This window comes from Neofelis nebulosa, chromosome 2, assembly GCF_028018385.1.
Source record: "Neofelis nebulosa isolate mNeoNeb1 chromosome 2, mNeoNeb1.pri, whole genome shotgun sequence".
Classification (NCBI taxonomy): Eukaryota; Metazoa; Chordata; class Mammalia; order Carnivora; family Felidae; genus Neofelis; species Neofelis nebulosa.
The window spans coordinates 97,379,684-97,406,064 of NC_080783.1; the positions used below are offsets into that span (position 1 = coordinate 97,379,684).

General features: G+C 37.5%; 1 protein-coding gene across 6 annotated transcripts in view; it reads left to right on the forward strand.

Moving 5' to 3' along the window:
- Positions 1-26,381, forward strand: part of NCKAP5 (NCK associated protein 5) — a 980,982-nt gene that overhangs the window by 342,435 nt on the left and 612,166 nt on the right. For all 6 annotated transcript variants that reach the window (XM_058715464.1, XM_058715465.1, XM_058715463.1 and 3 more), the window contains one exon: positions 15,549-15,622. In XM_058715464.1, coding sequence (XP_058571447.1) covers positions 15,549-15,622 — 74 coding nt within the window. The remainder of the gene's footprint in view (positions 1-15,548; positions 15,623-26,381) is intronic.

The window sequence follows — 26,381 nt, forward strand, 5'->3', positions numbered from 1 at the left end:
TCTCCTCAGAGCTTCCAGCCGTTATTTCCTGTGGCGTGTGGCAGGGGGACACCCGTGGTCTCCCAATATACATTATTTGATGTTAATATGGAGAATAGGTTCAGGGGAAAGAGGAGAACATGGTGGTCAGTGTGGCAGTTCATATGTTCTGCTGCCTTTTGTTTTAGAAAATGCAACAGGAAAATGTGTTTCTCTTCACCAAAACAAGTCTGGATGTTTAAATAATTAAAACAACAGCCTGCAGCCACATGAAAGTGAGGAAAACTTAAGATCCATTGATTACTTTCATTTTCTTATTTTTTACAATGAAAAATAGAGATAAATGACATCTACTTCTGAGTAACACCCATTCCCTTCCAAAAGCAGTGGAAGGGAAGTCTTTGAAATACCTTGCTCCAGGAACAATGTTCTTTTCTCCAGTGTGATTTATGTGCTCACAAGTGAGAAGTGCAGTTTAACAGGCAACATACTCAAATCCTTGAATATTTCAGGCTCAGAAAATAAAAATGCAAACAAGGTTTATGTGTTAATGTATAAATGAATAATCCCCTCACCCAGTAGGAAATACCCCATCTCCTGAGGGAAGCCTCTTACTGAAGATGAATATGGAAACATTTAAAAATATTTTTATAACCCTCTTGTGTGGCAAAGGACATCTTCCTTGGATAGGCAGCCCAGATTTTCCTACAAGAGTTCCTGGCTCTGACATGAGTGGGACCACCTGTTCCTTTTCTTTTTCTTTCTTTTGAAAGTTTATTTTTTTAAAACTAATTTATTTAGAGACAGGGACAGTACAAGTGGAGGGGGGGAGAGAGAGAGAGAGGGAGAGAGAGAGAGAATCCCAAGTGAGCTCCTTTCTGCCAGCGCAGAGCCCGATGTGAGGTTGAAACCCACAAACCCATGAGATCATCACCTGAGCCTAAACCAAGAGTCTGATGCTTAACTGACAGAACCACCCAGGCATCTCCACCTGTTCTTTTTCTAAAACATCTTTACTTTCAGTCTTATTTGCTAATGATACAGGAGTGTCAACAAACTTAAGGCCCCAACTTGCCTCAATAGAATAAGTGATGTGAGTGGTTCAGGGAAGGTTTGATTTGTTGGTTGATGGCTGGTGATGGGTTGGTTTTGTTTTGTGAGCTCCTCAGAAATGACCAAGATCACTATTTTGGAGACCATTCTCCAAAGGTGCCTCAGGGATAACTGGCAACATCTTTCTCCCTAGTTCTTAAAGTTAGATATCTGGGGGGGTGCCTGGGTGGCGCAGTCGGTTAAGCGTCCGACTTCAGCCAGGTCACGATCTCGCTGTCCGTGAGTTCGAGCCCCGCGTCAGGCTCTGGGCTGATGGCTCAGAGCCTGGAGCCTGTTTCCGATTCTGTGTCTCCCTCTCTCTCTGCCCCTCCCCCGTTCATGCTATGTCTCTCTCTCTGTCCCAAAAATAAATAAAAAATGTTGAAAAAAAAAATTAAAAAAAAAAAAAGTTAGATATCTGGGTCCCACCTAACTTGCACACTTACAGTATCTGTATCTCTTGGCTGGGACCTGGGATCTACCATTTTCCCCAAAGCCTCTGTAGCCTCTCAGGAACACTGAACTTTAACAACCACCTAATACTTTCTAGAAAACTTTGCTCATAGTTTCTGTCTTCCCCTGGCACAATTTTTCTCTTTAGTTTCCCCAGTGAGGACTTTGGAAAACCTACTCCACTAAAAGTGCTTTTGCCGGGACACGAATAGCCCCCATATTGAAAACTGCAATGGTTAATTTGGGGGCCCCCTTACTTTAACACTGATTGCATTTGCTATTCCATTCTTCCTGAAACACTATTCTGAAGTACTGGTTTCTTGTTCCTCTCTTACTGGCTTCTCCTTAATTTTTTGGCTTATTCTCCTCCTTCCAAACTTCCATTACTGGATCCCATTTTCTTCAGTGTTGTTCCTTCATCAGGTGATCTCACCTCAGTCCCATGGTTTCAAATACTATTCATACTCACTATGGAATCCCAAATTTCTGGCTCCCAGACCTTTAATCTGAAGACAAATGTCCGCATCAACATTCCCTCTTCCATATGCAGTAGACTTCTCAAACCTAATTGCCCACAGGAGAACAATTTATTCAACAACTTTATACAAACATGCTCTTTCCAAAGTCTTAGGAGATGGAACATTATTCAATTGCTTAGGCCAAAACCCAAATATTATCTTTGATTATTTACTCTTTCCTTATTCTTACATTTAACCTGGTAGTAAATTCTGTCACCTTGATCTTCAAAAATACATATGAATGCAACAGTTGATGACTGTCCTTGTGATGTCCTAGTCCAAGTGACTATCCTCTCCTGCCAGTAGTCTCCAGCTGGTCCCCTTGGTTCTGCTCCTGTTGTATACATACACTCCCATTTTTGCCTTTAACAGTAGCAGAGGGATCATTTTCAAACTTCAGTGAGATGGTTTCCCTCCTCAGGTAAAATCCCCCTGAGATTGTTCCTTACTTCATTGAGAGCAAAAGTAAAGTTCTTACCAGGATAGTTAGACCCTTAGGATCTGTCTCTTCTCTGTATCCCATGTTTGTGCTATCCCTGGAACTTGCCAGCACACTTCTGTCTCAAGGTCTTTGTATTTGTTCTTCTCTCAGCCTATGATGAGTCTCCCAAGATAGCTGTCTGGGGTTAGTTTCCTCATTTCCTTGAGGCCTTTGCTCAAGTGTTGTCTCCTCCTTTATCAGTCTATATTCACCTGAGTCTTCTACTTCAACTCCTCTTTTCCCTCTACTCTCTTTAATTTTTCTAAATAAAACTTAACTGAATTGAATTGTTTTGTCTGTTTTCTCCACAAAAATGTAAATTTCATGAAGGTGGAGACTTTTGTCTATATTGTTTTTGGATTCATTCCCTGACCTGGAAGAGTGCTTGAACATAAATTCACACTAAAAAATATTTGTTGCTTATTGAATTAGGCATTATTTACACTGATATCATTATTTTTTTTAAAGAGAACAGTGAATGGTAATAGAGCTAAGCAATAATCTATTGCCTGTAACAGTAAGGCAATGATTCTTAAAAAGTCGTCTCTAGACCAATAGCATCAGAATCACCTGGGAGCTTGTTGGGGATATGGATTCTCCAGCCCCATCCCAAACCCACCAAATCAGAATCTTTGGGGTTGAGCCCAACAATATGTTTTAATCAGCCCGGGTGTTTCAGATGATTCAGGTGAACAAAGGAGAACCATGGCTGAGTAAACAAATGTGTTATGATCCCCCAGGTGATGCTTCAAGTGCACAAGTCTCTTAAAATGCCCTAAAGCTCTAACTGGGGGGAGAGATGACATTGGTGCCAGCTTACCTCTGGGCACATATTTCCAAGTCCTATACTAGGTGTTGAAATTATAGTGTATATCTTGACCTTTTTAGTAAAAGCAAGGAGTTTGACTTTTTCAGTGTCCCAGGACAACTTTGGAGGAGTAATAGGAGATAAAATTAGAACACAACTGTCCAGATTTTGAAGGGCACTGATAGTAGACTGAGGGGGCTCTGTTATGCTGTAATGAGTGGAATGGCACTGTGTGATCCAATACTTGAGTGGAAAAAAACATGAGAAAAGTACAATATAATGATGAAATGGATTCATCAGTCAATTCTGTGTTTTGATGTGTTACCAGATTTGGAGTAGTCCTTAAACTTTCTGTGGCTGAACTCTTCTACCCACAATAGCTAGTGACCTACCTAACTGAGCATGTCCACTTATTCAAAGTTCTATCAGTGTCTTTCCATCAAAGCAATAATCAAAGTTGAAATGAAGACTCTGCTATGTCACTTAAATATTTGTTTTCGTGTGTGTGTGTGTGTGTGTGTGTGTGTACACAATTGACTGCCATGTTGACTAATGATATGTTACTGACTTGCAGAACTTTAGGAGAGGGAGAATTATTTCTCATTTCACCTTCAACATGTGGGGATGCACCTAAATATAAGTTGAGTTATTTTTACCACCTAAGTGAATTCCTTCATTTAACCTATACATACTGATTTCCCAAACTGCCATTAATAGCATACATAGCTTAGAAATACAATAATCACATCTTTTTTCCCCACCTAAAACCAAGTATAATTCTTATGTTTTTCCTCAAAGAATACATAGTTATCAGTAATAGCATCTTTATTAATTTTGATAAAAATTAAAAGGTGTGTGTTTGGATTTATTCCATTTATGAGAAGAGAATGCCAAACATGAGAGGACAACCGAATTTCTTCCCTTGGCCTTGTTCAACCCGGTCAGGCAAATCAAAGCAAAACCAAAGCCAAATTTAGGAAGATTATATAATTATCCTGAATTTGGAGGTTTATTTCTGACCTTGTTTTCCAGCATTGCATATAGCCACATCTCCCTAAATGAAGGGGACAATGAAGTCATTCTGCTTCCATTTTTGGTCTTACCAACATGGAATCTACCTTGAGAGCAGTTGGCTGTGGGAAGGGCGTGCTCTGCTTCAGTTTGGCCTGGTGCAGTGAAAAATGTACTAGATTGAGCAATTGTTTGAAATCTGTCACTGTTGGACCCCAAGGAAATCATTTAACCCCAATCTGAGCCTCTGTTTTGTACATTGAAATGGTGAGCATGACACAAGACTGTTGGAAGGATCAGATAGAAGGATGCCAAAGTGCTCAAAGTGCTTCAGAAAGCTGTGACTCCAAACCTGTATCCATAAATCAATACAGAGATGTAAAGTTAGCCGCTTAGTATTTAATGTTGTGTGTTTGCTATATTAATTTCAAAACTATTGACTAATATTTACACTGTTGCTTAGAGTATAGGCCAAGCTGTTGTAACATAGAGACCCAAAATAAATAGTTTTAAATAAACCAGAAACTTCATTCTTTTTCATGTATGAGGCCAAAGGGAAAGTTAAGGGTGGGTGGACAGCTACTTTAAGATCAGTCAGTCTTGCCATCAGCAACATAAACCTTCTGTCTCTGGGCCCAAGGTTGTTAGCATTCCCAGCTGGGGGGTGAATGTATAATTGGCAAGTACCTTGTCTTTGGGTTGGAGATTGTTTGGATATTGCATGGACCATTTTTGCTCATGTCTTTTTGGCTTGCATTCAGTTACATCTTCACATTGACTTTGATGGAAATTGAATCTCTAGCTTAGAAGCCGTGTGTCCAACTGGAAGCTGTCTTTAAAAGAAATAACAGAATGTGTATAACGGGGGACAAGTTGGTAGTCTCCAACAAATTGAGATGTATTGTACTGCTAAGCTGTACTAATAATTTGATTTGTATTGCTTACATTGCCTTGATACAAAAATAGCAGGCAATAAAACTTTTCAATGGCTCTGGTTTCTATATGTATCTATGATGTTGCTATTAATGGATAATAATGAAATGTTCATACATGGCAGAGGTTATGAGATGTTTGTATTCTGTAGGGTTTTCTATTCATCATGCTATCAATTATCCCTCCATTTGATAGCAAACTTTGGTTATCACTTTTGCATTGTATTGATCCTTACGAACTCATATGACTTCCATGGCATAGATAACTAATGTCCGTAGATCTACTTCAGGATTAGGAGATCAGAAAAACCTGATTTCTTGCAAAATTGTCATTAGGTTATCTTTGAGAAGCCATTTCTGATTTGTAATAATGGAAAAAAGTGAGTATACAGTAATTTTGGAAAAACTGCTGAATGCCTGTTTTAATGCCTGAATGCCTATAAGACTGTTATAACCTTTTCAGTTAAAAAAAAAAAGCAGTTCTGGAAGACCAGAGTGATAGTTTTATAATTTCAGATTCTCTTGTTATGAAACTGAATAAATAAATTGATGCTTTCATTTATTTAACACACTTTCAAGTACTTGGAATGTTCCAACTTCTCTGCTAAGTATTGGAGGATATAAAAATGAAGTAAGATGTGCTCTGAAGAGTGGTATACGTCCAAAGGAACCTATTTTGGTAAATAGCAGGATACAGAGGATTGGACTTCGAAAGAGTGACCTAGCATGGAAGTAAATATTTGGGAACTTCTGGATTTTTAGTGATTTTGAAAACCCAGGTACTCTACTGAATTTAGAAAGTGAAAGAAGCCTTTAGGGTGGAACCCTACTCTTGATACATAAAGGGCTGGAAGAAGGAAGGAAAAAGTCCAAGATCTCAGAGCAGTAGCAGGAGACCAGAAACCCCTTCACAGAACACCAAGAAGGCACAGAGTATGGTTGAAAATGTCAAGTGCTGCAGGAACTAATTATAAGGAACCTGTGATTACACCTGTGGAGGTCACTTGTGGCTCTAACAGAACAATTCCACAGAAGAGTTTGCAGTGTGAGTGGAAGCAAAGTTGAGTTGTTTGATGAGTGAACAAGGAAGAGTAAGAGATGGCTGATGGAGAGATAATGGCAGTTAGATCAGTTTGTTAGAGCTGGTATTCCTGAATTGATTTGTATCTCATTGGAAGAATTTATGTTGGCACAGATGCCAGTCAAACATGAGGCCACTTTCTGTCTAGTGCTGTGTAATTCCCAAAGTTGGTATGTTTGAGCTTTTTACAATCACTGCGCAGGTGCAACTTTTCATTAAGGTAACAAATAATTTTTGAGGGCAACATCATTTATTACAGTTGTTAGTCATTTTCTAATTATGGAAATCCCTGTATTTAATGTTAGTTGCGGTGATTTGAACAGCTGGCCTCCTGGTGTGTGTTTCTTTGCCCAAAGGTGAATTGGGAACCGTACAAGAGTGCTGACACAGTTTTTACAAACTCTGCCGTAACTTACACTGATTATAACATCAAGATTATGTGGATGGATTTGGGATCTCTGCAAGCTTTGATTTTAGTATTATATTTTAAACTCCACTTAAAACTAATGATACATCAGATCCTCCTGTCATTAGAATTCATTTATAATGGGTCTTGCTCAGAACTGACCTAGATCAGACAGTAGGAGGTTCACATTAAATGGGCTTATGCTACACAGATATGCAATGTTAGGTGTATCTATAAACCTCTAATCGCTTTAAATGTTTCATACTAATTGCCTTGAAACATGTGCATTAAAGAAATGAAAGGCAAATTTCCTGAAATACATCTCCAAAATGAATCTAATTTGCATAAGTTTTAGCCAAGAAGCAGATGTCTTTTTAGTGCTGTACCTTTGTTAAACTTTTAAGCATATTATACAAATATATCATGGTGTAACTTAGTGTTCCTCTCTAATCGTAACTTGGGTGAAATGCTTTTAGCAGAACACTGACAAGGGCAAGTAATAAAAAAAGAAGGACTATTGTTTCAAACACCAGCTTAGCTTTAGAATATAAACTACTGCATTGTGATATTTTAGATCTCACTTTCTAAAATTTAATTATAAAATCTTTGTGGATGTTATTTTCTGGGGCTGTATTTTCCTTTAAAAAATCACTTTTTAAATTTGTATATTGAACATATATTAAACTAGAAAGAGAAGTATACAGAAGAAATTTAACCTATGGTACTACCATATACCATGTTTTATTCTCTTTTAATATTTTGTGTATATTTTCAAAATTGTGATTAAAAAAGGATTGTATTGTTTTAAATTCTATGTCTCTCCTAATATTATAGTGTTTTCCATTTTATTATATATTCTTTACAAATTTAAGAAATTATATAATTCTTAAAATGGCCAAAGTGTGCTTTTTTCTTAATAATTCCCGCAATTTTGGAAGCTAGGCTATACCCAGTTTTTCCATGCTGTCATAAATAATATCTGAACATCATTTAATTTATTTACTCAGGGTGTTTTCTAGACACATAGTTTTTGGGTCGAAGGTACATGTACATTTTAATTTGCATGATCTATTATCAAATTGCTTCCCCCAATTGTTAAACATGTAGACAAAATATACCCTTGTACTTAATTTTTTATGATTATCAAGTCAAGTATAGAACAAGAATTTGTTCCTATGTACAGAGACTTTTCTGTGATCTTGCTTTCCTCTTTCTTGTTCCCCTCCTCTGTCCATGACAAAGATATATAATGTATACTTTACATTTTTCTTCTGGGACTTTGTTTAATTTTATATTTACATTTTTGGACATAAAATCCATTTAAATTCTTTTGAATTTTTGCTTTATATTATAAATCCTTTATGCATCACTCAGGTTTAGAATGCATGTGTATATACACACATGCACATGCACGCATATGTATATGTATTAGGTACATTTTCATCTCTTGGACACTTGGTATATACGTACATATACACACACCCTAAAGTAAGTTCAAGGTACATATACACACATGTTTTCAATTAAATTCTGTGCTTTACTTTCTGAGTTCATGAATAGCTAAAAATATCTTTCTGTTGCTTTGTTATAGAATAGCTACTTGATTGGTGATATCTATGGAATAAAACTCAATGTCTGTGTACCTTATTTCAGTGGACATCAGGGATGGCTGGAAACTATGAACAGCCTACCTGAAATCCTTGGTAGGAAACCCCTTTGTCAGTTTGGATGCCCCATCCACTATTTTTCTTTTACTCTTATGCAAGTGGATGTGTGGATAGTTTTCCCATAATTTCTGCCTGGAATGTGATGTAATGAGCCCTTTTGATGTGTGTATTCAAGTCTTCTTTTTTCCTCTATATTCTGAAATATTTAATTATCTCTTAGATCATTGTTTCCATTCCAAATCTTGTAAAATACTCAAAAGCCATAATTGTTAGATAAACCTGTTTTCTGACCTAATACCCATTGTGTCTCTCTTTTCATCTTTATCTTTTACTTAATTTATTTAGATTTGGTTTGTCCTCCACAGGACTGTGTATGTGATTACATCATCAGTTCTACTCTTGTACCTGATGTGGGTTTTTTCATAAGGAAAATGAGTAGATTAGAATGTTTATCAAGTTAATAGCATTACTTTGGATCAAGTCTTTGTGGTGAGGACATAAGAAGTAAATGGCCAAAGCAATGCCTGAGACACTGACAGTCTTCACAGGTAAACTGTGTTGTGGACTGTGAACTCTGACACCAAGGATAATGGGGATATGTGCATATGTATTTTTCTAGGTTATAGTAGTTTCAGTCTTCACTAACTGGATGGTAGACACACTAAGTGAATCCTACCATAGAAGGTGCAGAAGAGTATTTAAGGACCTGACCTAGATGGTTTCTAGATGAGGTAGTTGAGGAGTAGACTTCATTTGTGTGACCAGTTCAGTGCCGTTACACCAACACCCATTGGCCCCTCTTCACTAAGGCATCATTCCATGATGGGGAGAATCACCCCATCATAAAAATCCCAGTGTAGGATCAACAGGTTTCAATTTTGCAATGGTGGTTGATATTTCCTTGAAATTCTTAGCTCACCCACCTCCCTTTTTATTTCATTTTATTGTTTCAGCTTACCCATTTTTACAAAATTAATTTGGCTGTCTTTTCATCTCTGCACCTTTTTCTTTCCTTAAAGCTTTCTGCGCATGTTTCAGACAGTCCCACTCTTTCTGGATACTACTGAACATGTTAGGGTTCTTTCTAAAACGCTTTTCATGTTTTTCTTAATCATTTTCAGAGTGACATGCTGTCCTGTGACTGAGGGTGATGTGCTTTGTCATGGGTTTTATGTTGTATGTTTTCAGTGTGCTTATTCTGGAGTGATCCATCCAGATACTCTATGGACAGTGCCCATTCTCCTTTCTGTCCATCTGAATGTATAGAAAATTTTTCTCTAAGCTCTCCCAAATATCCAGTGTCTTTCAGGCAATCTGGGGAGCTGTTTTAGTGAGATGGAATCTTGTCATGCCCTTTCTTTCTGCCTGTGCCTTAGATACTTTGAAATAGTGGAGACCCTGTTTAGTAACATCCAGAATGTGCTTGATACCCAAGCTCTTGCTCTAGGTATAGTAGCTACGTTGCACTTCATAATGACTATAGCTCACTGTAAACCAACCTGCCCTCACCATCCATTGTTTCCTTGGAGTTAATATCCAAATGGATGGCTAAAAGTGGTTCCCATTGGAATCCTCTTTTATTCTTATAAAATGATAGGGATTTCTTATTAGTTAACCAATTTCTTCAATTCAGGGGACAGAAATGATAAATGTATGAGAATGTTGCCCAAGTTGTTTCAGCCAGGGAAGAAATTAACAGAAGGTACATATAAGCATCATATTTTTTTTTTCTCAATTAATTTTAGTTAGATGTGTGTGTGTGTTTGAGAAGAGAAGAGAGACGAGTGTGGTATAGGCAATACCAAAAAGTACTCAAGTAAAATATATTGGATGTTAGAGGGAAAGCGCTATGGAGAAAAATAAAGCTCAAAAGGAGGGAAAAGTCATAATTCTAGTTTCCCATTATCACGTGGGTTAGGACTTGATAGTTATTGCTGTAGTTAGTTTAATGGAAAAATGGGTGAAAGTACTTTATTTGTTTAATTTTAACAATAAATTTTATTACTGTTGCCACTATTGATATTTTGGTTAAGTGTTCTACGCAAAAGGAATAGCATATACAAACATAATGGGGATGAGTCAGCCAGCAGGGTGGGTTTAGGAAGAACATACAGAGTGGTTCTGTACTGGACTCATATCAGGACTTAAATCCCGGTTCTGCCACTTCCTTGCTGTATGACCCTGGAAAGTCTATTACGTCATTTTCAAAATGGGGATAATAATAGTATCTACCTTTTGGGGATATTGAGTTTAAATGAGAAAATACTGCAAAAGTACTTAGCCCAATGCCTGACGCAATGAAGTTTTGTGTAAGTTTTCGTTAAAGAAAAATAATAGGTCAGGAAACCTTTGCATGAGTTGAATTTTCCTGGTGATAACCGCTATCTGCTGAACTAGATTCAGCTTCTTCATTGCACCTTAGCAATAGCACACTCTAGTATTCACGCAACTAATGTTCTCCTGGCTGGATCCAGGGGTATCCTACCCAGACACTGTGGAGAGCTCCCACCTAAATTGTCTCGCAATCATGGAGCAGTTAGAGAGTGGGAATCTTTATATTATTCTTAATATTTTTTTTTTTTTGTTTTAAAAGTTTCTACATGCTGTTTACACTTGATCTTAGCCAAAAGGCCGAGAAGCGATTCTACATGCTGTTTAAATTTTAATTTCAGTTTCGTTAACATACAGTGGTATATTACTTCCGGGTGTGGAATCTAGTGATTCAGCACTTCCTTACAACACCTCATGCTGATCATGATAAGTGTACTCTTTAATCCCTTTCACCTCTCTCCCACCCAGCTCCCCTCTGGTAAGCATTATTTGCTCTCTGTACTTAAGAGTTTTCTGGTTTGTCTTTTTCTTTGTTTATCTGTTTTGTTTTTTAAGTTCCACATATGAATGAAATCATATGGTATTTGTCTTTCTCTTACTGACTTATTTTGCTTAGTATTGTACCCTTTAGATCCATCTATGCTGTTGCAAATGGCAAGTTTTCTTTTCTTTTTTCTTTTTTTTTTATGGCTGAGTGATATTCTAGTGTGTGCCTGTCTGTATCTTCTTTATCCATTCATCCATCCGTGAACACTTAGGCTGCTTCTATATCTTGGCTATTGTAAATAATATTGCATGTGAATAGGGGTGCATATATTTTTTCAGATTCATGTTTTTGCATTCTTTGAGTAAGTACCCCGTAGTGGCATTACTGGATCCTGTGGTAGGTAGTTCTATTGTTAATGTTTTGAGGAACCTCCATACTCTTTTCCATAGTGGGTGCACAGTTTGCATTCCCGCCAACAGTGCGAGAGGATTCCTTTATTCTCCACACCCTTGCCAACAGTTGCTTCTTGTGTTTTTAATTTCAGCCATTCTGACAGGTGTGAAGTGATATTGCATTGTAACTTTTATTTGCATTTCGCTGATGATTAGTGATGTTGAGCATCTTTTCACGTGTCTATTGGCCGTCTATTTGCGGGTGAAGCTACTTTTTTATTTTAGAGAGTGAGAGCGGAGTAGGTGGGGAGAGAGGGAGAGGGAGGGGGGGAGAGAGGGAGAGAGAGAGGGAGGGAGAGAGGGAGAGAGAGAGGGAGGGGGAGATAGAGGGAGGGAGAGAGAGGGAGGGAGGTGGAGAGAGGAGGAGAGAGGGAGCGAGGGAGAGAGGGAGGGAGAGAGGGAGAGAGAGGGAGGGAGGGAGAGATAGAGGGAGAGAGAGAGAGGGAGGGGGAGAGAGAGAGGAAGGGGGAGAGAGAGGGAGGGGGAGAGAGAGAGGGAGGGGGAGAGAGAGGGAGGGGGAGAGAGAGAGGGAGGGGGAGAGAGAGGAAGGGGGAGACAGGGAGGGAGGGGGAGAGAGGGAGGAAGGGACACAGGGAGGGAGAGAGAGAGGGAGGGAGGGAGAGAGAGGGAGCGAGGGAGGGAGGGAGGGAGAGAGAGAGAGGGAGGGAGGGAGAGAGGGAGGGGAGGGAGGGGGAGGAGGAGGGGGAGAGAGAGAGAGAGAGAGGGAGTGAAGAGAAGAGAAGAGAAGAGAAGAGAAGAGAAGAGAAGAGAAGAGAAGAGAAGAGAAGAGAAGAGAAGAGAAGAGAAGAGAAGAATCAATTTTAAGCAGGCTCTGTGCTGAGTGTGGGCTTGATACCATGACCCTGAAATCATGACCTGAGGCAAAATCAGGAGTTGGATGCTCAAATGTCTGAGCCACCCAGGCACCCCAGGTGAAGCTACTTTAAATTGAAACAGCCCATATCATTACTTGAAATAGCTTGTAAATCCCAATTCAGCGGCCCCTACATTTAATGGTTGAAAATCTGTATTATTACTATTCATCTCTGTCTAACATCCTATTCTAATATTCAGCAACTGTAATTGAAGAAGCATACACTCAAAAATTTGATGTTGGGTAAGATAAGAGAAAATGGATATTACCTTCACATTGTGAAGTGATTTGCCTTTGAGAAGAGGTGAGTGGTATTATGAAAAAGCCTATGCTTACCTCTTGGCAGACACTATAATATATGCATACTTAAACTATTAAATTCTTAGAACACCTCTGTAAATTGACTATGAGTTCTCTCTCTCTGAAGATGATGGAAATAAAGCTTGGAGAGATTAAATAATTTGACCTAGGGAACATAGCTAGGTAAGTACCAAAACTAGGATTTGAACCTAACTCTTGATTGAAAGATCCTATCTATAATCACATACCTTTCAGCTTCATCCTCTTGCTTGAGCTAAGAAGAGTGAACAAAATAACAAATCCATGGGTTTTAGCGCAAACCGTTTTCCAGAGCTTGCTTGCTCATGCTTTGGCCCCGCTTAGCTTGCTAACTGTATTTTAGACTCCACACTATAGTCACTGTTTCCAGCCCCACTGCCTTCCTTTCTGTTCCTTTAGCACCACATATTGGGGATGTTTGCATATGCTGTTTCCTTTCACTCCTCTCTCTTTTCTCTATATGCCTACCTCCTTCTTCTCTTCCAGGTCTTAGCTCAAATATCATTTGTTTGGATCTCTTTCCAACCACCTTATACCAGGGAGGTGCCCTTCCCCATTTAAATTCTCTCATCACTGGTGTGTTTCCTTCATGAACTTTCTCCCTCTTGGTTATTACTCTATGAACCAAACTTAGAATAGCATTTGGAGAATAATAGATTTTGAAAAAAAAAACAATTGAGTTAAAGAATGAATGAATGACTTGGAGATTTATGTATTTGTTTCTAACTGGAACCTGTTTAAAATTTATTTCATGGGTGTATTTGAAAATTAATGTCTTTGGTAACTGAGTGTTCTAAATCTTTAAATCTTGATCAGGATACATAATACCATATCTACAAACTGTTAAAACTTTCTTCATTAACAGATTTCTGCTTTGGATTTAATATGCTCAATGGTCTTGTTTAAATTATTAACCTGGAAAAGAATATTATTTAGCTAATCATCTGAAATAAAGTTATACTGTTAGAGAATTAGCAGTTTTAGCTAAGAAAGGATGTGGTGTGCTATCTAGTCTAACTGAAATATTGTAGAAAGGTAAAAAGGGCTACATGAGCAGATCTAGGTCCAGAAACTCAGGAAAGGACTTTTTCCAAAATATCAGCTCCCTTCTTACTGTGTAGTTTCTACCCTCCCTCATTATAATGCATATTCTTATAGGAGCAATAGATTATACATAGCACTTAATCAAAACAAATCTATTTCAGAAAGAATCATTATTAATCAAAGTTCTCATTTTATCTCAAATCCATAAGAAACAAAACAGTAACTTTCATGGGTACCTTAACACAGAAATCATTGCATACTCTTCCATAGTATAGATATACTATAAACACAGAGGATTGCAGGCTAGATGTTCAAAGACAAGTAAAAGAAGTATCAGGTTCAGGATGAAATCAATCATCAGAAATTTTACACATTGTGCTTTGCTTGATAGATGACAAATGAAACTATTGCATATGAACCTCATACTCAGAAATCACTAATTAAAAAATCATTTTAATAACCTTTAAACTTCTATAAATCTCATGTTCTAAGGGAATTCATTATTTTTTCAGAAATGTTTCTTGAAAACATTTTGATTGACAAAAATTGACATATTGAAAAAATATATACCTTGTTTTCATATCTTCTTAGAAGGTAGATTTTTCTTTCTAGGAGACCAAAGGGGGGAAAAAACCCAAACTAATTAGACTATGTTTTTATATAAAGAGATAAAGGGAAATGGACATGTTTCATCATTGCAAACAGTATGCTCAGTGAATATATAAAGCATTCTATATAGTTCAAAAGTAGTGTTTTCAGGGACACCTGGATGGCTCAGTTGGTTAAGCATCTGTCTCTTGATTTTGGCTCAGGTCATTATCTCAGTTTGTGGGATTGAACCCCACGTTGGGCTCTGTACTGACAGTGAGGAGCCTGCTTGGGATTCTCTCTGTCCCTCCTCCACTCATGCGTGTGCGCACACTCTCTGTCTTTCTCTCTCTCACTCTCAATAAATAAATAAATATTTCGGGGTGCCTGGGTGGCTCAGTCAGTTAAGCATCCGACTTTGCCTCAGATCATGATCTCACCATTCATGAGTTTGAGCCCCGCATCAAGCTTTGTCCTGACAGCTGCAGCCTGGAGCCTGCTTCAGATTCAGGGTCTCCCTCTCTCTCTGCCCCTTGCCTCAAATAAATAGACAGTAAAAATAAATAAATACTAAATTTTTTTTAAAGTAGTGTTTTTACTAGGAAGTAATTATAATAAGACCAGTGTAATCAAGACCTGTATTGTCTACTTTATTCTTACTCTTCTAAGGTCAGCAGCATCATTGGCTTACTTATTTTTATATAGTAAAATATGTGTACCACAGTGTAGATGACCATGAAATTTAGCTTTCATCTGTGAATAAGAGGGCTTTTATGCTAACTTTGTAGAAGTCAAATTCTCTGTTTATAGAATGATCCAAATTTACGGAGAAAATATTTATCTATGAGGAACTCTGCATGTAAGTCACAGATGCATTGACTCCTAGAACTGAGAGGGATCAGGGATTATTTTGTCAAAAATCTTTTTTGCAAAGAGAAATATAATCCAAATTCCAATGACTATTGTAATGAGGCTTTATTTGTCTTTGTGTGTCTACATGTGCAGGAATACATGGACTCCAATAAATACATTGAGCATCTTCTAACTCAGCTCGAGGAACAACACAGAAGTCTATGGAGGTGAGTGAAATCCATGCCTTTAACTTATAGCAGGCCTGATAGCTTTGGTGTTGATCACAGAGTCAGGGAGTTGGTAAACTGTTTCTTCTTGCACTTGATGTCAAAATCACCTTTGGAAGCAAAAATCACCAGAGGGTCCTTAGAGAATTTTATGCCTTTAATGAAAGTAAAGCAATAGTGCCAAAAGTTGTGCTTAAGTCAAGGACCTGCTCAAATCATGACACTTTGTCAAGGTCAGGAAATTAATTTGTCCAAGGCCACACAGCAAACTTACACTGTGGAAACTAGAACCCAAATTCTCTCACCCTTGCCTGCTTAAAGAGTGAGTTTTCTTGTAATTAAAAAGTTGAATACAGCTGCTTAAAATGTCTGCTTCTCTTCATATGAAAGGAGGATATTTTAAGAATGCTATTCTATAGGCCTCTCATGTTTAGTTTTTTGTTCTTCCTGGTGGGCTCTGATTCTTGATAAAGAAAGTTATGGGAGAACATTGGTATAGGTAATTTGGAAAAAAAAAAAGTTAATATCATAAAAGGCATATTTTCAAGACTTTGGTCCCTGGGGCCTCTTGGGAATTGAGGCTGATCAAAATGGTTATGATGTTATTTTCTATGTGGTCATGCTCTGCATAGGTGCTCTTATGGAATCTGTGGTTGCTTTTCCTAAATTCCTACGGCTCCTGTTATCTGGAATAAATATGCTAGTGCTGAATCACATGATGCCTCCCATAGTGCCAGAATTGTTTAATGTAATTAGCTTTTTCTCCCCAGGGTCAGTAAGCCCCTGAAGTCCTTTATTTCTTATCTCTTGGCAGCATGGGTGGAGGAGAGTACTCTCTCTGTATACAGAGATGGTGGGTAAATATTTGCTAACCCTGTGGCTTTCTTGTCCAATCTCATCCAAATGTATCATCATTGGTCTCTGTACTAGGCTGTTCTGCCCTTTCTTCACTCATCTTGTAACAAATCCTAATAACCTTGAAATTTGTCTTCTCTGAGGGACTGTAGTTCTTAGGCAAAGTGCCTAATAATTTCATTTGTTCTGTGCTTTATATCAGTTTCCCTGCTTAAGAACAGATCTGTGCTTATAGTAACAGACAGTCTATTTTGGTGCATGGAAAAACTTCTCGTAGGATACAACAAAAGAAAATATTTTTTGAGTCTGCTTGCTGCTAACAGACATACAAGTTAATTTTATATAACTGTGTGATATTTGTTAGATATGTTTTTTAGAGCTATAACCTGGTATCGATAAAGTTTTCTTTTGTTAACCAGTGTATTGTATTAATAAAACTGGCAACAGTGTGTTTATAGTTATGTATCTTTTGGCTTATATTTCCCATAGATCTCTTCCAAGGTGTAAAAGTTATTTAAATGAATTATAAATTTTATTCCAACTATTTATAAAGGATATTTGGTTTTCACTATCTTTTTAAAGAAAAATATATACAAAAAAAGATGAATACCACCTGATGAAACAAATTAGAGTTTAATTTGGTCAGTAAGTGTGTCTTAAATACATCATTGGGAAGGAGTTATGATTTCATGGGTTTTGAACCAAAAAAACCTGCATGGAAAAGAATGTTTTCCTGCTTTGATAAGATAGCTGATAAAAAACCTTTTGGTCTTCTTGGATAGGATGAAATGAAAATCCAATTTCAGGCATAGACTTAACCTAACATAAAGGAAGATCTCAGAATTTTGTGTGCAATCACTTCTATTTTCCTTCAGAAATAGAATAATTGCTGCTGGAGAAGTAGAGCCTTATATATAGTGGCAGAGGATCTAATAAAAAGGCTTCATTTGAATAACAATAAAGGGCAATGGCATTTGAATAGTCAGAATAACTACCTGAGAGAAGATGGGAATGGGTAGTATTGAAAAGAAAATGAAAACCAATAATAGCAGATTTATATACTATTTATTGAATCATGAAATTATACTTGGTTATATTTTATAAGCAGATCTTGATTGACTTAAAGTGGTAGGCTTTCTGATGGTTATTACAATATCATAACTGCAACTGTAGCCAAATTGTTTTTCGGTGAGGGATATGCCAGTGACAGTGAACAAGGTGGGAAATTCTTTCTGGTTATGATTAAATTTTAAAAATACTTTCTTGACTTAGGGTAAAATCGGTGATGTGCAGAATATCATAAGAATAGCATGTCATGTCTCAAGCACACTTAAACAAATGTCCCCATAAGTCAGTATAAACTTTTGCTGATTTTTATTATGCTTTTGATTTGTAACTGCTATAATTTTCATGAAGTGGGCTATTATCATTGCTGCTGATATTAATTGATGGCCTCCCATTTATACTTCAACCTACATATAACATAGACAAATCTTGAATGCTTAGATGTTCTAACAATAATTGTAGTCAGCATTAATTGATGGCTATAGTGTTTGAGTATTGATCAAAAGCATGATAGACACATGGCATACTGTTGCTATTTGGCTAATGATAAAAGAATGGGACCCAGTGAAGATTGATACAAGATGGGATACAAAAATTAAGTCTTTGCTTATTTTTATAGAAGGGCCCACTAGTCTTTAATAGATTGTCATTGTTTCTTATAGCATAAAACATCTGCTGTGACACAGATATATTGTCATAATCATACTCTCAAGATAACTAGTTATTTTGGGGGCCCTGTTTAGTATTCTACTGAAATAGACCTATAATCTGTCTCTGGTTTTCAAATTGCAAAGAAATTTGAAGTTTAAATATAGCTGTCTAGCAATGAGCTGTCATTTAGCTCAGAAAAGACATTTTTTGACACTAACAGAAAACTTGTGTGAATTCATCTGACTAGGTAGAGTCAGAATTTAAAATCCAGTGTAAGATTTGACCACAAGTCTGGGTTGACTTAGTTTGCTCTGCACCTCCCTGCTTGATGAAGAAAAATCAACATTCCTGGTGACAACTGGTTTACTAGATGTTGAAGTGGGATGTTAAATTTCTGCATGTTCATTTGTTTTAATGTGGAAGATTAAGAATAGCATAAGAAGGTTCTTTGACAATTAAGTTTTTAATGTTTTTATTTATTTTTGAGACAGAGAGAGACAGAGCATGAGCAGGGGAGGCGCAGAGAGAGGGGGAGACACAGAATCTGAAGCAGGCTCCAGGCTCTGAGCTGTCAGCAGAGAGGCCTATGCGGAGCTTGAACTCACAGACTGTGAGATCATGACCTGAGCTGAAGTCAGACACTTAACGGACTGAGCCACCCAGATGCCCCGTCACTTAATGATTTTTGTATCATCTGCTGCCATTTCTGATTTGGCTAAATATATCTGACTGACAAGAGAGATTATAAGAAAACGACTACTGAGAATGTCTTTCTGGTAACATTTGATAGAAACCTTTATCCATTCGCAGCTTCAAATTAAGAGTTGAGAACAAACACAAACAGTTGGGAGATACAAATTGAATTCATGAATATTTATGGTGTTAATAACTCTTTCATGTCACATATAAAATTAAGTGTGGAAAATGGAAGCAGCATGATTATAGAAAAGGAAAGAGGACCAGAAGTTTTGGAGGCTTGGACTCTAGGCCTGGCCTTCCCAAACTGGCCATGGGGTGTCTTCTCTGGAATAATTTTCCTTTTCTGTAGAAAGAAGCTATCAGTAAAGCTAGTTTTTAAGATTACTGAACACTGAGATTATTTGAAATACATGATGGTTAAAATAATACATTTATGCAATATTTACAGATACATGTTTAACCTTATTTTTCTCTAATTATACAGATGGATCACTTTGTAGCATTTAATACATATATATCATAGAAAGCTTTCAGGAGCATAAGTTAGAAATCAGTAAAATAAAAGAGATACCTAACAGCTTGCTGATAACTTCACCAGATGATATCAAAGTGTTCACTTCAGATTTTCATAGATTGACTTGGAGACAGTGTTATCAGTAGTCTGTACATAAAGAACAAGGTCTGCATGGCCAACATTAAATGACAAGATCTGGTGAATGCAAAGTGCCACCTGCTAGTCTACAGATCCCAGATCAGAGTCCCATTTGAACATGCTGTATCTATGCTAGGGAGTCTCAGTCAGTGCACTGTAGACATTTGGGGCCAGACCATTATCTTGGGAGGGGGGTAAAAGTAAGGTTGTCTTGTGCATTATAAGTTATCTAACATCATGTCTTGCTTCTACCTACCACATACCAGTACCTCCCTCTCCCCCCCTGTATTGTGACAGCCAGAAATGTCTCCAGACATTTTCTACATGTTTCCCAGAGGTCAGAATCCTCTTTCCTTCCTGTTGAGAACCTGTGATCTAAATGATCTATGAACATTTTCTTAATCCCATTCCAAGAAAAATGAATACCCCGGGTAAGTGTTCAGATTTTTATAAATGGGTTCCTCTGTGTCCAAATTTGAAATATATTAGGTAAAACCAAGTTTTAAAATTGTTTGAATTCTAGAATTTCTCAGAGCAATTTAAATGGCTAACATGTGCTATGAGTTTCAGAAATAGAGTATAAAAGAGAACTTTGACTTCTTAAAAAAAATCCTATTTTTCTTGCAGTATTTATTCTGACCAAAATTCCAAGAAACATATTTTGGGAAATAGTGATCTATCCAGTTCAGTCACCAAATATACAGAATATACAGAAATATATTCAGAATATACAGAAATATATACGGAAACATGGTTATAACAATTTCTTCCCTCTTCCTATAATTCACTGCTACTGGGATGGATACTGTAATTAAAGGTCCTCTAATAGTGTGAAGAGTGCAGGTTATTAGTAAGAGGGAAATGTACATATAGGAAAAATGCAATTTCTAATTCATCATCATTTTCCTGAGGAGCAGCCCAAGCCTCAGCACCAAACTTCAAGAATCTGAACAACTATTGATCATTGGCTATGTTGGCCCTAGTAAAGCATTTAACTCCTGCTTCCTCAAGGAGGAAATGTGAAATGTGATGGTTTCCTACATGATCAAGGGAAGTAAGATATCTAATTGCAAATGATGTATAGATCCCTGATTGATATAAAAGTCACTGAGACCTGTCCCATCCAATGATAAAATTATAATTTTAGTGTACCCAAACTTGAAAAAAAAAATATTGAAGTATAGTTGACATACAATGTTACTAGTCTCAGGTATACAACATAGTGATCAACATATCTATACATTACAAAATGCTCACCTCCATAGGTATAGTTACATTGGTCCCCATACAACATTATTGTGATGTTACTGACTATAATCCCTATGCTGTACTTGATACCTCCTTGACTTATTTATTTTATAAATGAAGTTTGTACCTCTTGATCCATTTACCTTTAAACTTTTTTGTCTATCTTCCATCCCCTCTGACAACTATCTTCTTGTTCTCTGTATGAGTCTGATTCTATTTTGTTTCTTTTTTCTTTTCTTTCTTTTTTTTTTTAGATTCTACACATGAGTGAAATCATATGGTATTTGTTTTTCTCTGACTTTTCAGTTGGCATAACATTCTCTAAGTCTATCCATGTTGGTACAAATGGGCAAGATTTCATTATTTTTTTGTGGCTGAGTAATATTCCTGTGTGTGTGTGTGTGTGTGTGTGTGTGTGTGTGTGTGTGTGTAAAATCATACATTATTTATCAGTGGCAACTTAAGGTGCTTCCATATCTTCACTCTTGTAGATAATGGTGCAGTAAACATGGAGGTGCATATGCCTTTTTGGATTAGTGTTTTTGTTTTCTTTTGGTAAATACCCAGTAGTAGAATTACTGGACCATATGGTATTTCCATATTTATTGTTTTGAGGAACCTCTATTCTGTTATCCACAGTGTTTTCACCAATTTACATTCCTACCAACTTCATGAAGGTTCCCTTTTCTTAAGTTCTCACCAAAATGTGTTAGTTCTTTCTGATTTTAGCCATTCTGACATGTATGAGGTGATATCTCATTATGGGTTTGACTTGCATTTCCCTGATGAATAGTGATGTTGAGCATCTTCTCGTGTGTCTCTTGACCATCTGTGTTTCTTCTTTGGAAAAATGTCTCTTCAGGTCTTCTGCCCATGGTTAATTGAATTATTTGTGGTTTTTGATGTTGAGTTATATACATTTTAAAAAATATATTTTGAATATTAGCCCATTATCAGATATATCATTTGCAAATATCTTCTCCTGTTCAATAGGTGGCTTTTTTTGTTATGTTTTGTGGGTGGTTTCCTTTGCTATACCACAGCTTTTTACTTTGGTAATCTTATTAGTTTATTTTTGCTTTTGTTTCCCTTGCATGAAGAGGCATAACCATAAAAATGTTGTAAAGGCTGGTGTCCAAGAGATTACTGCCTGTGTTTTCTTAATAGAGTTTTATGGTTCAGGTCTCAGATTGAGGTCCTTAAACCATTTTGAGTTTATTTTCGTGCACAACATAAGAAAGTGGTCCAGTTTTGTTCTTATGCATGGATGTGTCTAGTTTTCCTAGCACCATTTATTGAAGAGATTGTATATTGCCTCCTTCATCATGGATTAATTGACCACATATTCATGTATTTACTTCTGGGCTCTCTGTCATGGTCCATTGATTTGTGTATCTCTTTTTGTGCCAGAACCATATTGTTTTGGGTACCACAACTCTGTAGTGTATCTTAAAATCTGAGATTGTGGTACCTCCAGGTTTGTTCTTTCTCAAGATGGCTTTGGCTATTCAGGGTCTTTTTTTGTTTCCAAAATTCTTTAAAATAGACTTTTACTTTTGCTTTCTCGCTTATCTGTGATTCTTATGCTAAGTTAAGAGATAAGAAAAAAATGGGCAAAAAGTATTTCATTCTCATGTTTCAAAATGTTGCTTATCTAAGTGTGAACACTCAAATGAAATGATCCACATTTCAAACACTCATTGATGGTCTTCCTAATTTCAATGTCTTTATACATTTTTGGGTGGAAATAATTGGCACAAGTACCTGCAGTTCATTTCAGCTCTGATCTCAATTTCAGTAAAATGTGAGTGATGTTACAACTGCTTATAGAGAGGCTGCATACTCTTACTCTGTTCCTGAGAAAAGAAAATGCTTTCTTCATGGGTTACCTAGAAATTGACTTATAGTTGTAAACTGGAAGTAAGAAGAAGAAGCAAGCACATATGCCCTGAGAAAAATCCAGCCCAGAGCTCTTGGAGATTTACCTTCTGTGTATCTTGGATTTTAAAATCAAATTATCCAGGTATCTTAAGAATTAGCCCATCTCTACCCTCATGGGGTTAATTTATGTAGACTAAGGAGATGCCGAGTATTAAACAGGTTGCCTTTGCTGTAATCATAGACTTCCACTGGGAGATCTTAATTGGCAACAAGTAAAACTGCTCTGCATGAATTCTTAATGGTGGACACCAAATAAAATAAGAACTGTGATTTGTTTTCTAAATCCCTTCAGGAGAAAAAGAGTCTATCTCTGGGGGATAAAATGTGCAGCAAACAGAGAGAGCTCAGTGCTCTCTAATAGCAATAAAAGCTCTGAAAGCAAACCTCATGCTATGCCAACTCAATAAGAGCACATGGTCCCCCAGCTCTGCACCTCTGTCTCACTCTGCCGGGGTCAAAGGAGACCAGGGCTAGCGTGCTTTGCATGATCTTCCCCTCCTCTCAACCCTTGGGCTGGATTTCTAAATCATAGCTGTATTATAGGGCAAGTGTAAGCACAAGGGCCACCCTGGAAACCCATCAATGTCATTTCTCAATTACCCACCAGGGGTTGTTTTAGAGATGCAGACAGTCTCAAACCCCTGCCAAGATAAGAGTATTGCCTCTAAGTCATGCCCTCTGCCCAGCATAAGGGAGAATAAATCAGAGCTCTGGAAATTGGGTATTGCCACATGCTTCACCAGTTATGTCATCCCTAGACAATGTGCAGGGGGCTGGTGGGCTGAACCATATCCCAAAGGATACTTACTATAGCCTGATGGTGCTGCTTTAAAGGGACAAGGAAGCATTTAGGCATCTTCTCACAGCTCTGAAGACCCGGGTGAAGTGGCATTCTTGTCTCTAAGGTGACTTCTGTTCAGTAGCAGAAGGGACTAATAGAACTAAGCCCAGAAATTTAACTGAATTGACTGAACAGGAAGATTATTCAGGTTCATATCTGACCTTGTACTTGAGGATTCATCAACATTATAGTTTATTTAGGTGACCTGTATGTGGTCTACATGTTTAACTACTTAGGGAATTGCCTAGTATTTGAACCGAGGCCTTCTGGGGCAAGGAGACATCAAAAATGCCACAGTGAAACTCTGCATCAACTTTATATACGGGATTTTCCTTCCCCCCACCCCCCTTTTAAATAAAATTTGTCCACCCTTTAAAGGACTGTGCTACTCCAGCACAGAAGGTCTATTTAGGTCCTAACCTAATAAATAGTTAAAATAGGCTATTTACAACCCTATGGGTTTTATCTCCTTCTCTTCACTCCAAATCTTGTTTGAAAGAAAATTCACTTAAATTTATCAAGGTCACTCAATGGGCCTAGGGGGAAGAATCTGTTAAACAGGTTTTAGGAGACTGTCCTTCAGAAGTCCAGGAGTTTCCCTGAGGAGGGGCTGTTGGATCTGACTCCTGAAGAGGAGCAAATCTAAGGGCATGAGAGCAGAGGGAGAATCAGTTACTGAATAGATGTAGTTTGCATGGCCTTTAAGACTTTGGAATACAACTGTATATAAGATGATGAGAAATTCAGGTCTAGAGCTTTCTATGGTTAATAAAGCACACTATAGATGAAGGCATTAGGTGAACCCATGAAGCTATAAAATTGCCCTTCAAGACAACTGGGGAAGTATCCCCACTTGAAAGATGGGTTTATGGCTGCCATGGGAAGCTTGTGTTGAATCCTTTTATACACGCAGGTCCATAGGTGATTTGAAATTAATTCTACTTCTAGCTTAAACAGGTTTATTTCCTTCAAGAAATACTCTCAAAATCCCCCCAAATATTTCAACATCAATAGGATTCGGGGGTCATCCAGAGAAATTTACCTTTATCTAATCTGAAAACATTTGGCTTAAAACACGTTTATTATCTTTAGGTCCATGCTTATTTTAATATGACGGCCAGGAACCTAATGTGATTTATTTATCTGAAGTTAAAACGAAGAGCGCAAGCAAAAGGCATTTTGTAGATTTATTTAGGGTAATAAAGATACCAAATATTCCCTACTAAGTTGAAAGGAGAAAAACTCCAGCAGGCAACAATATAAATGACCCACTTGATCTAAATGCGTGTGTTGAGGCTGAAGTACACCCACAGTAAGAAATGATGAAGTGCCTTTTTTTTGGTGGAAGAAGGAATGAAAGGGGTAATTACCCTAGCTTTCTATTTAATTTTAGTTTTAATGGAACAAAATTACTAACCTGTTAGTGCTTAAGCATACTTGTGATTTTTTTTTTAAGGAATTGATTATTAGGCAATAACTACATATCGCTATGTGAGTTACTATGAAGTTAAAAGGAGTAATTTACTTTTGCCTTTTTCTGCTTATCTACTCCCCCCCCCCCTGCCCCCCCCACACACACACCTTCATTCTTTGTGAATCTTTGTACTTAGAGGGCTGGCAGCAAGCAGGGATTTCTAGAACCTCACTTCCACCCTCTTAACTCTGGGGAGAGCTATCTGGCCTCTCTGAAAAGAGGAAATGCAAACTGTAATTTTTTTCCCCCTCAGGCTTTAACTATATGGCATATTGAATACTTTTGAATTATAAATTAGAACTCATAAATAATCCAACAAAGAGCTGAGGATGGAAGTGTGCCCTCGAATCAAAGAATCAGGAATAGGTTGAAATTGTAAAGTAGTTGGTAAAGGCATACTCTGGGTATCTCAGGGCAGAAAGAACTTCTAAGATAAGAACGTCTGTTGTCAGGTTGGCTGAGGTTGGCAACCTCTGACTGGTTTCATGGCCCAGGAGCCCTCAGGAGATTGCTTTATGGAACCCGGCTGCCTTGATGATCTGGCGTTGCTCTTTACTGAATACTCACTCATGAAGTATCGTACATGTCCTCTCTGTAGAGATAATCATAGGTTTTCGCTATCTGTAACCATCTGCCTAGGAGAGAAAGACCACTCCAGTTCTCAATCCTGCATTACTCCATGAACTCTGTTTTACCAATTGGGGAGATCTCTACTAATTAAGTCCAGTTAAGGAGGACAACACTTCAGCAAGAATACTCCAGACATGTACCGGTGGCTCTGTCCTCACCCTAAATGGCCACTATACCAGGTCCAACCAGGTAGTTCTGAATCATGCTTGTTTTCTGATTTCCTTGTGAGGGCCAGTTGTACCCCTAGGGTCTGTGACCCAAAGAAGCAGATCTTCTTATTACTCTTGTGTCTCATAGCACTTATATTAAGACCTAAAACTTCAAACATGAAACTTTGTTTACCTCAAAACCACAGAGACAACTTGAAGTATTTTAGTCAACTCTGTAACTTACTAATTCATATTTTAGACAACCTAATCACTTTTATAGCCATGGAAGGGAATAATCATGATTCAAGAAGAGAAATTATTAAGGGCTTATATGTTCTTTGGGGATGAGCTGAGCTCATTTGTAGTCCGTGCAAGAAAAAAGTCAAGAAGTCTAGTAAAAAGTCATCTGCCTGTATGGCATACAAATGCTAAAGGGGGCACACTATTTAAAGACAATTACTCTTAGAAAGTAAAAATGGGGACACTTAATAAAGAGGTGCATGTGTTATTAGTGATAAATATCATGAAGTGTGCTTGCTTTACTAGACTTTTAC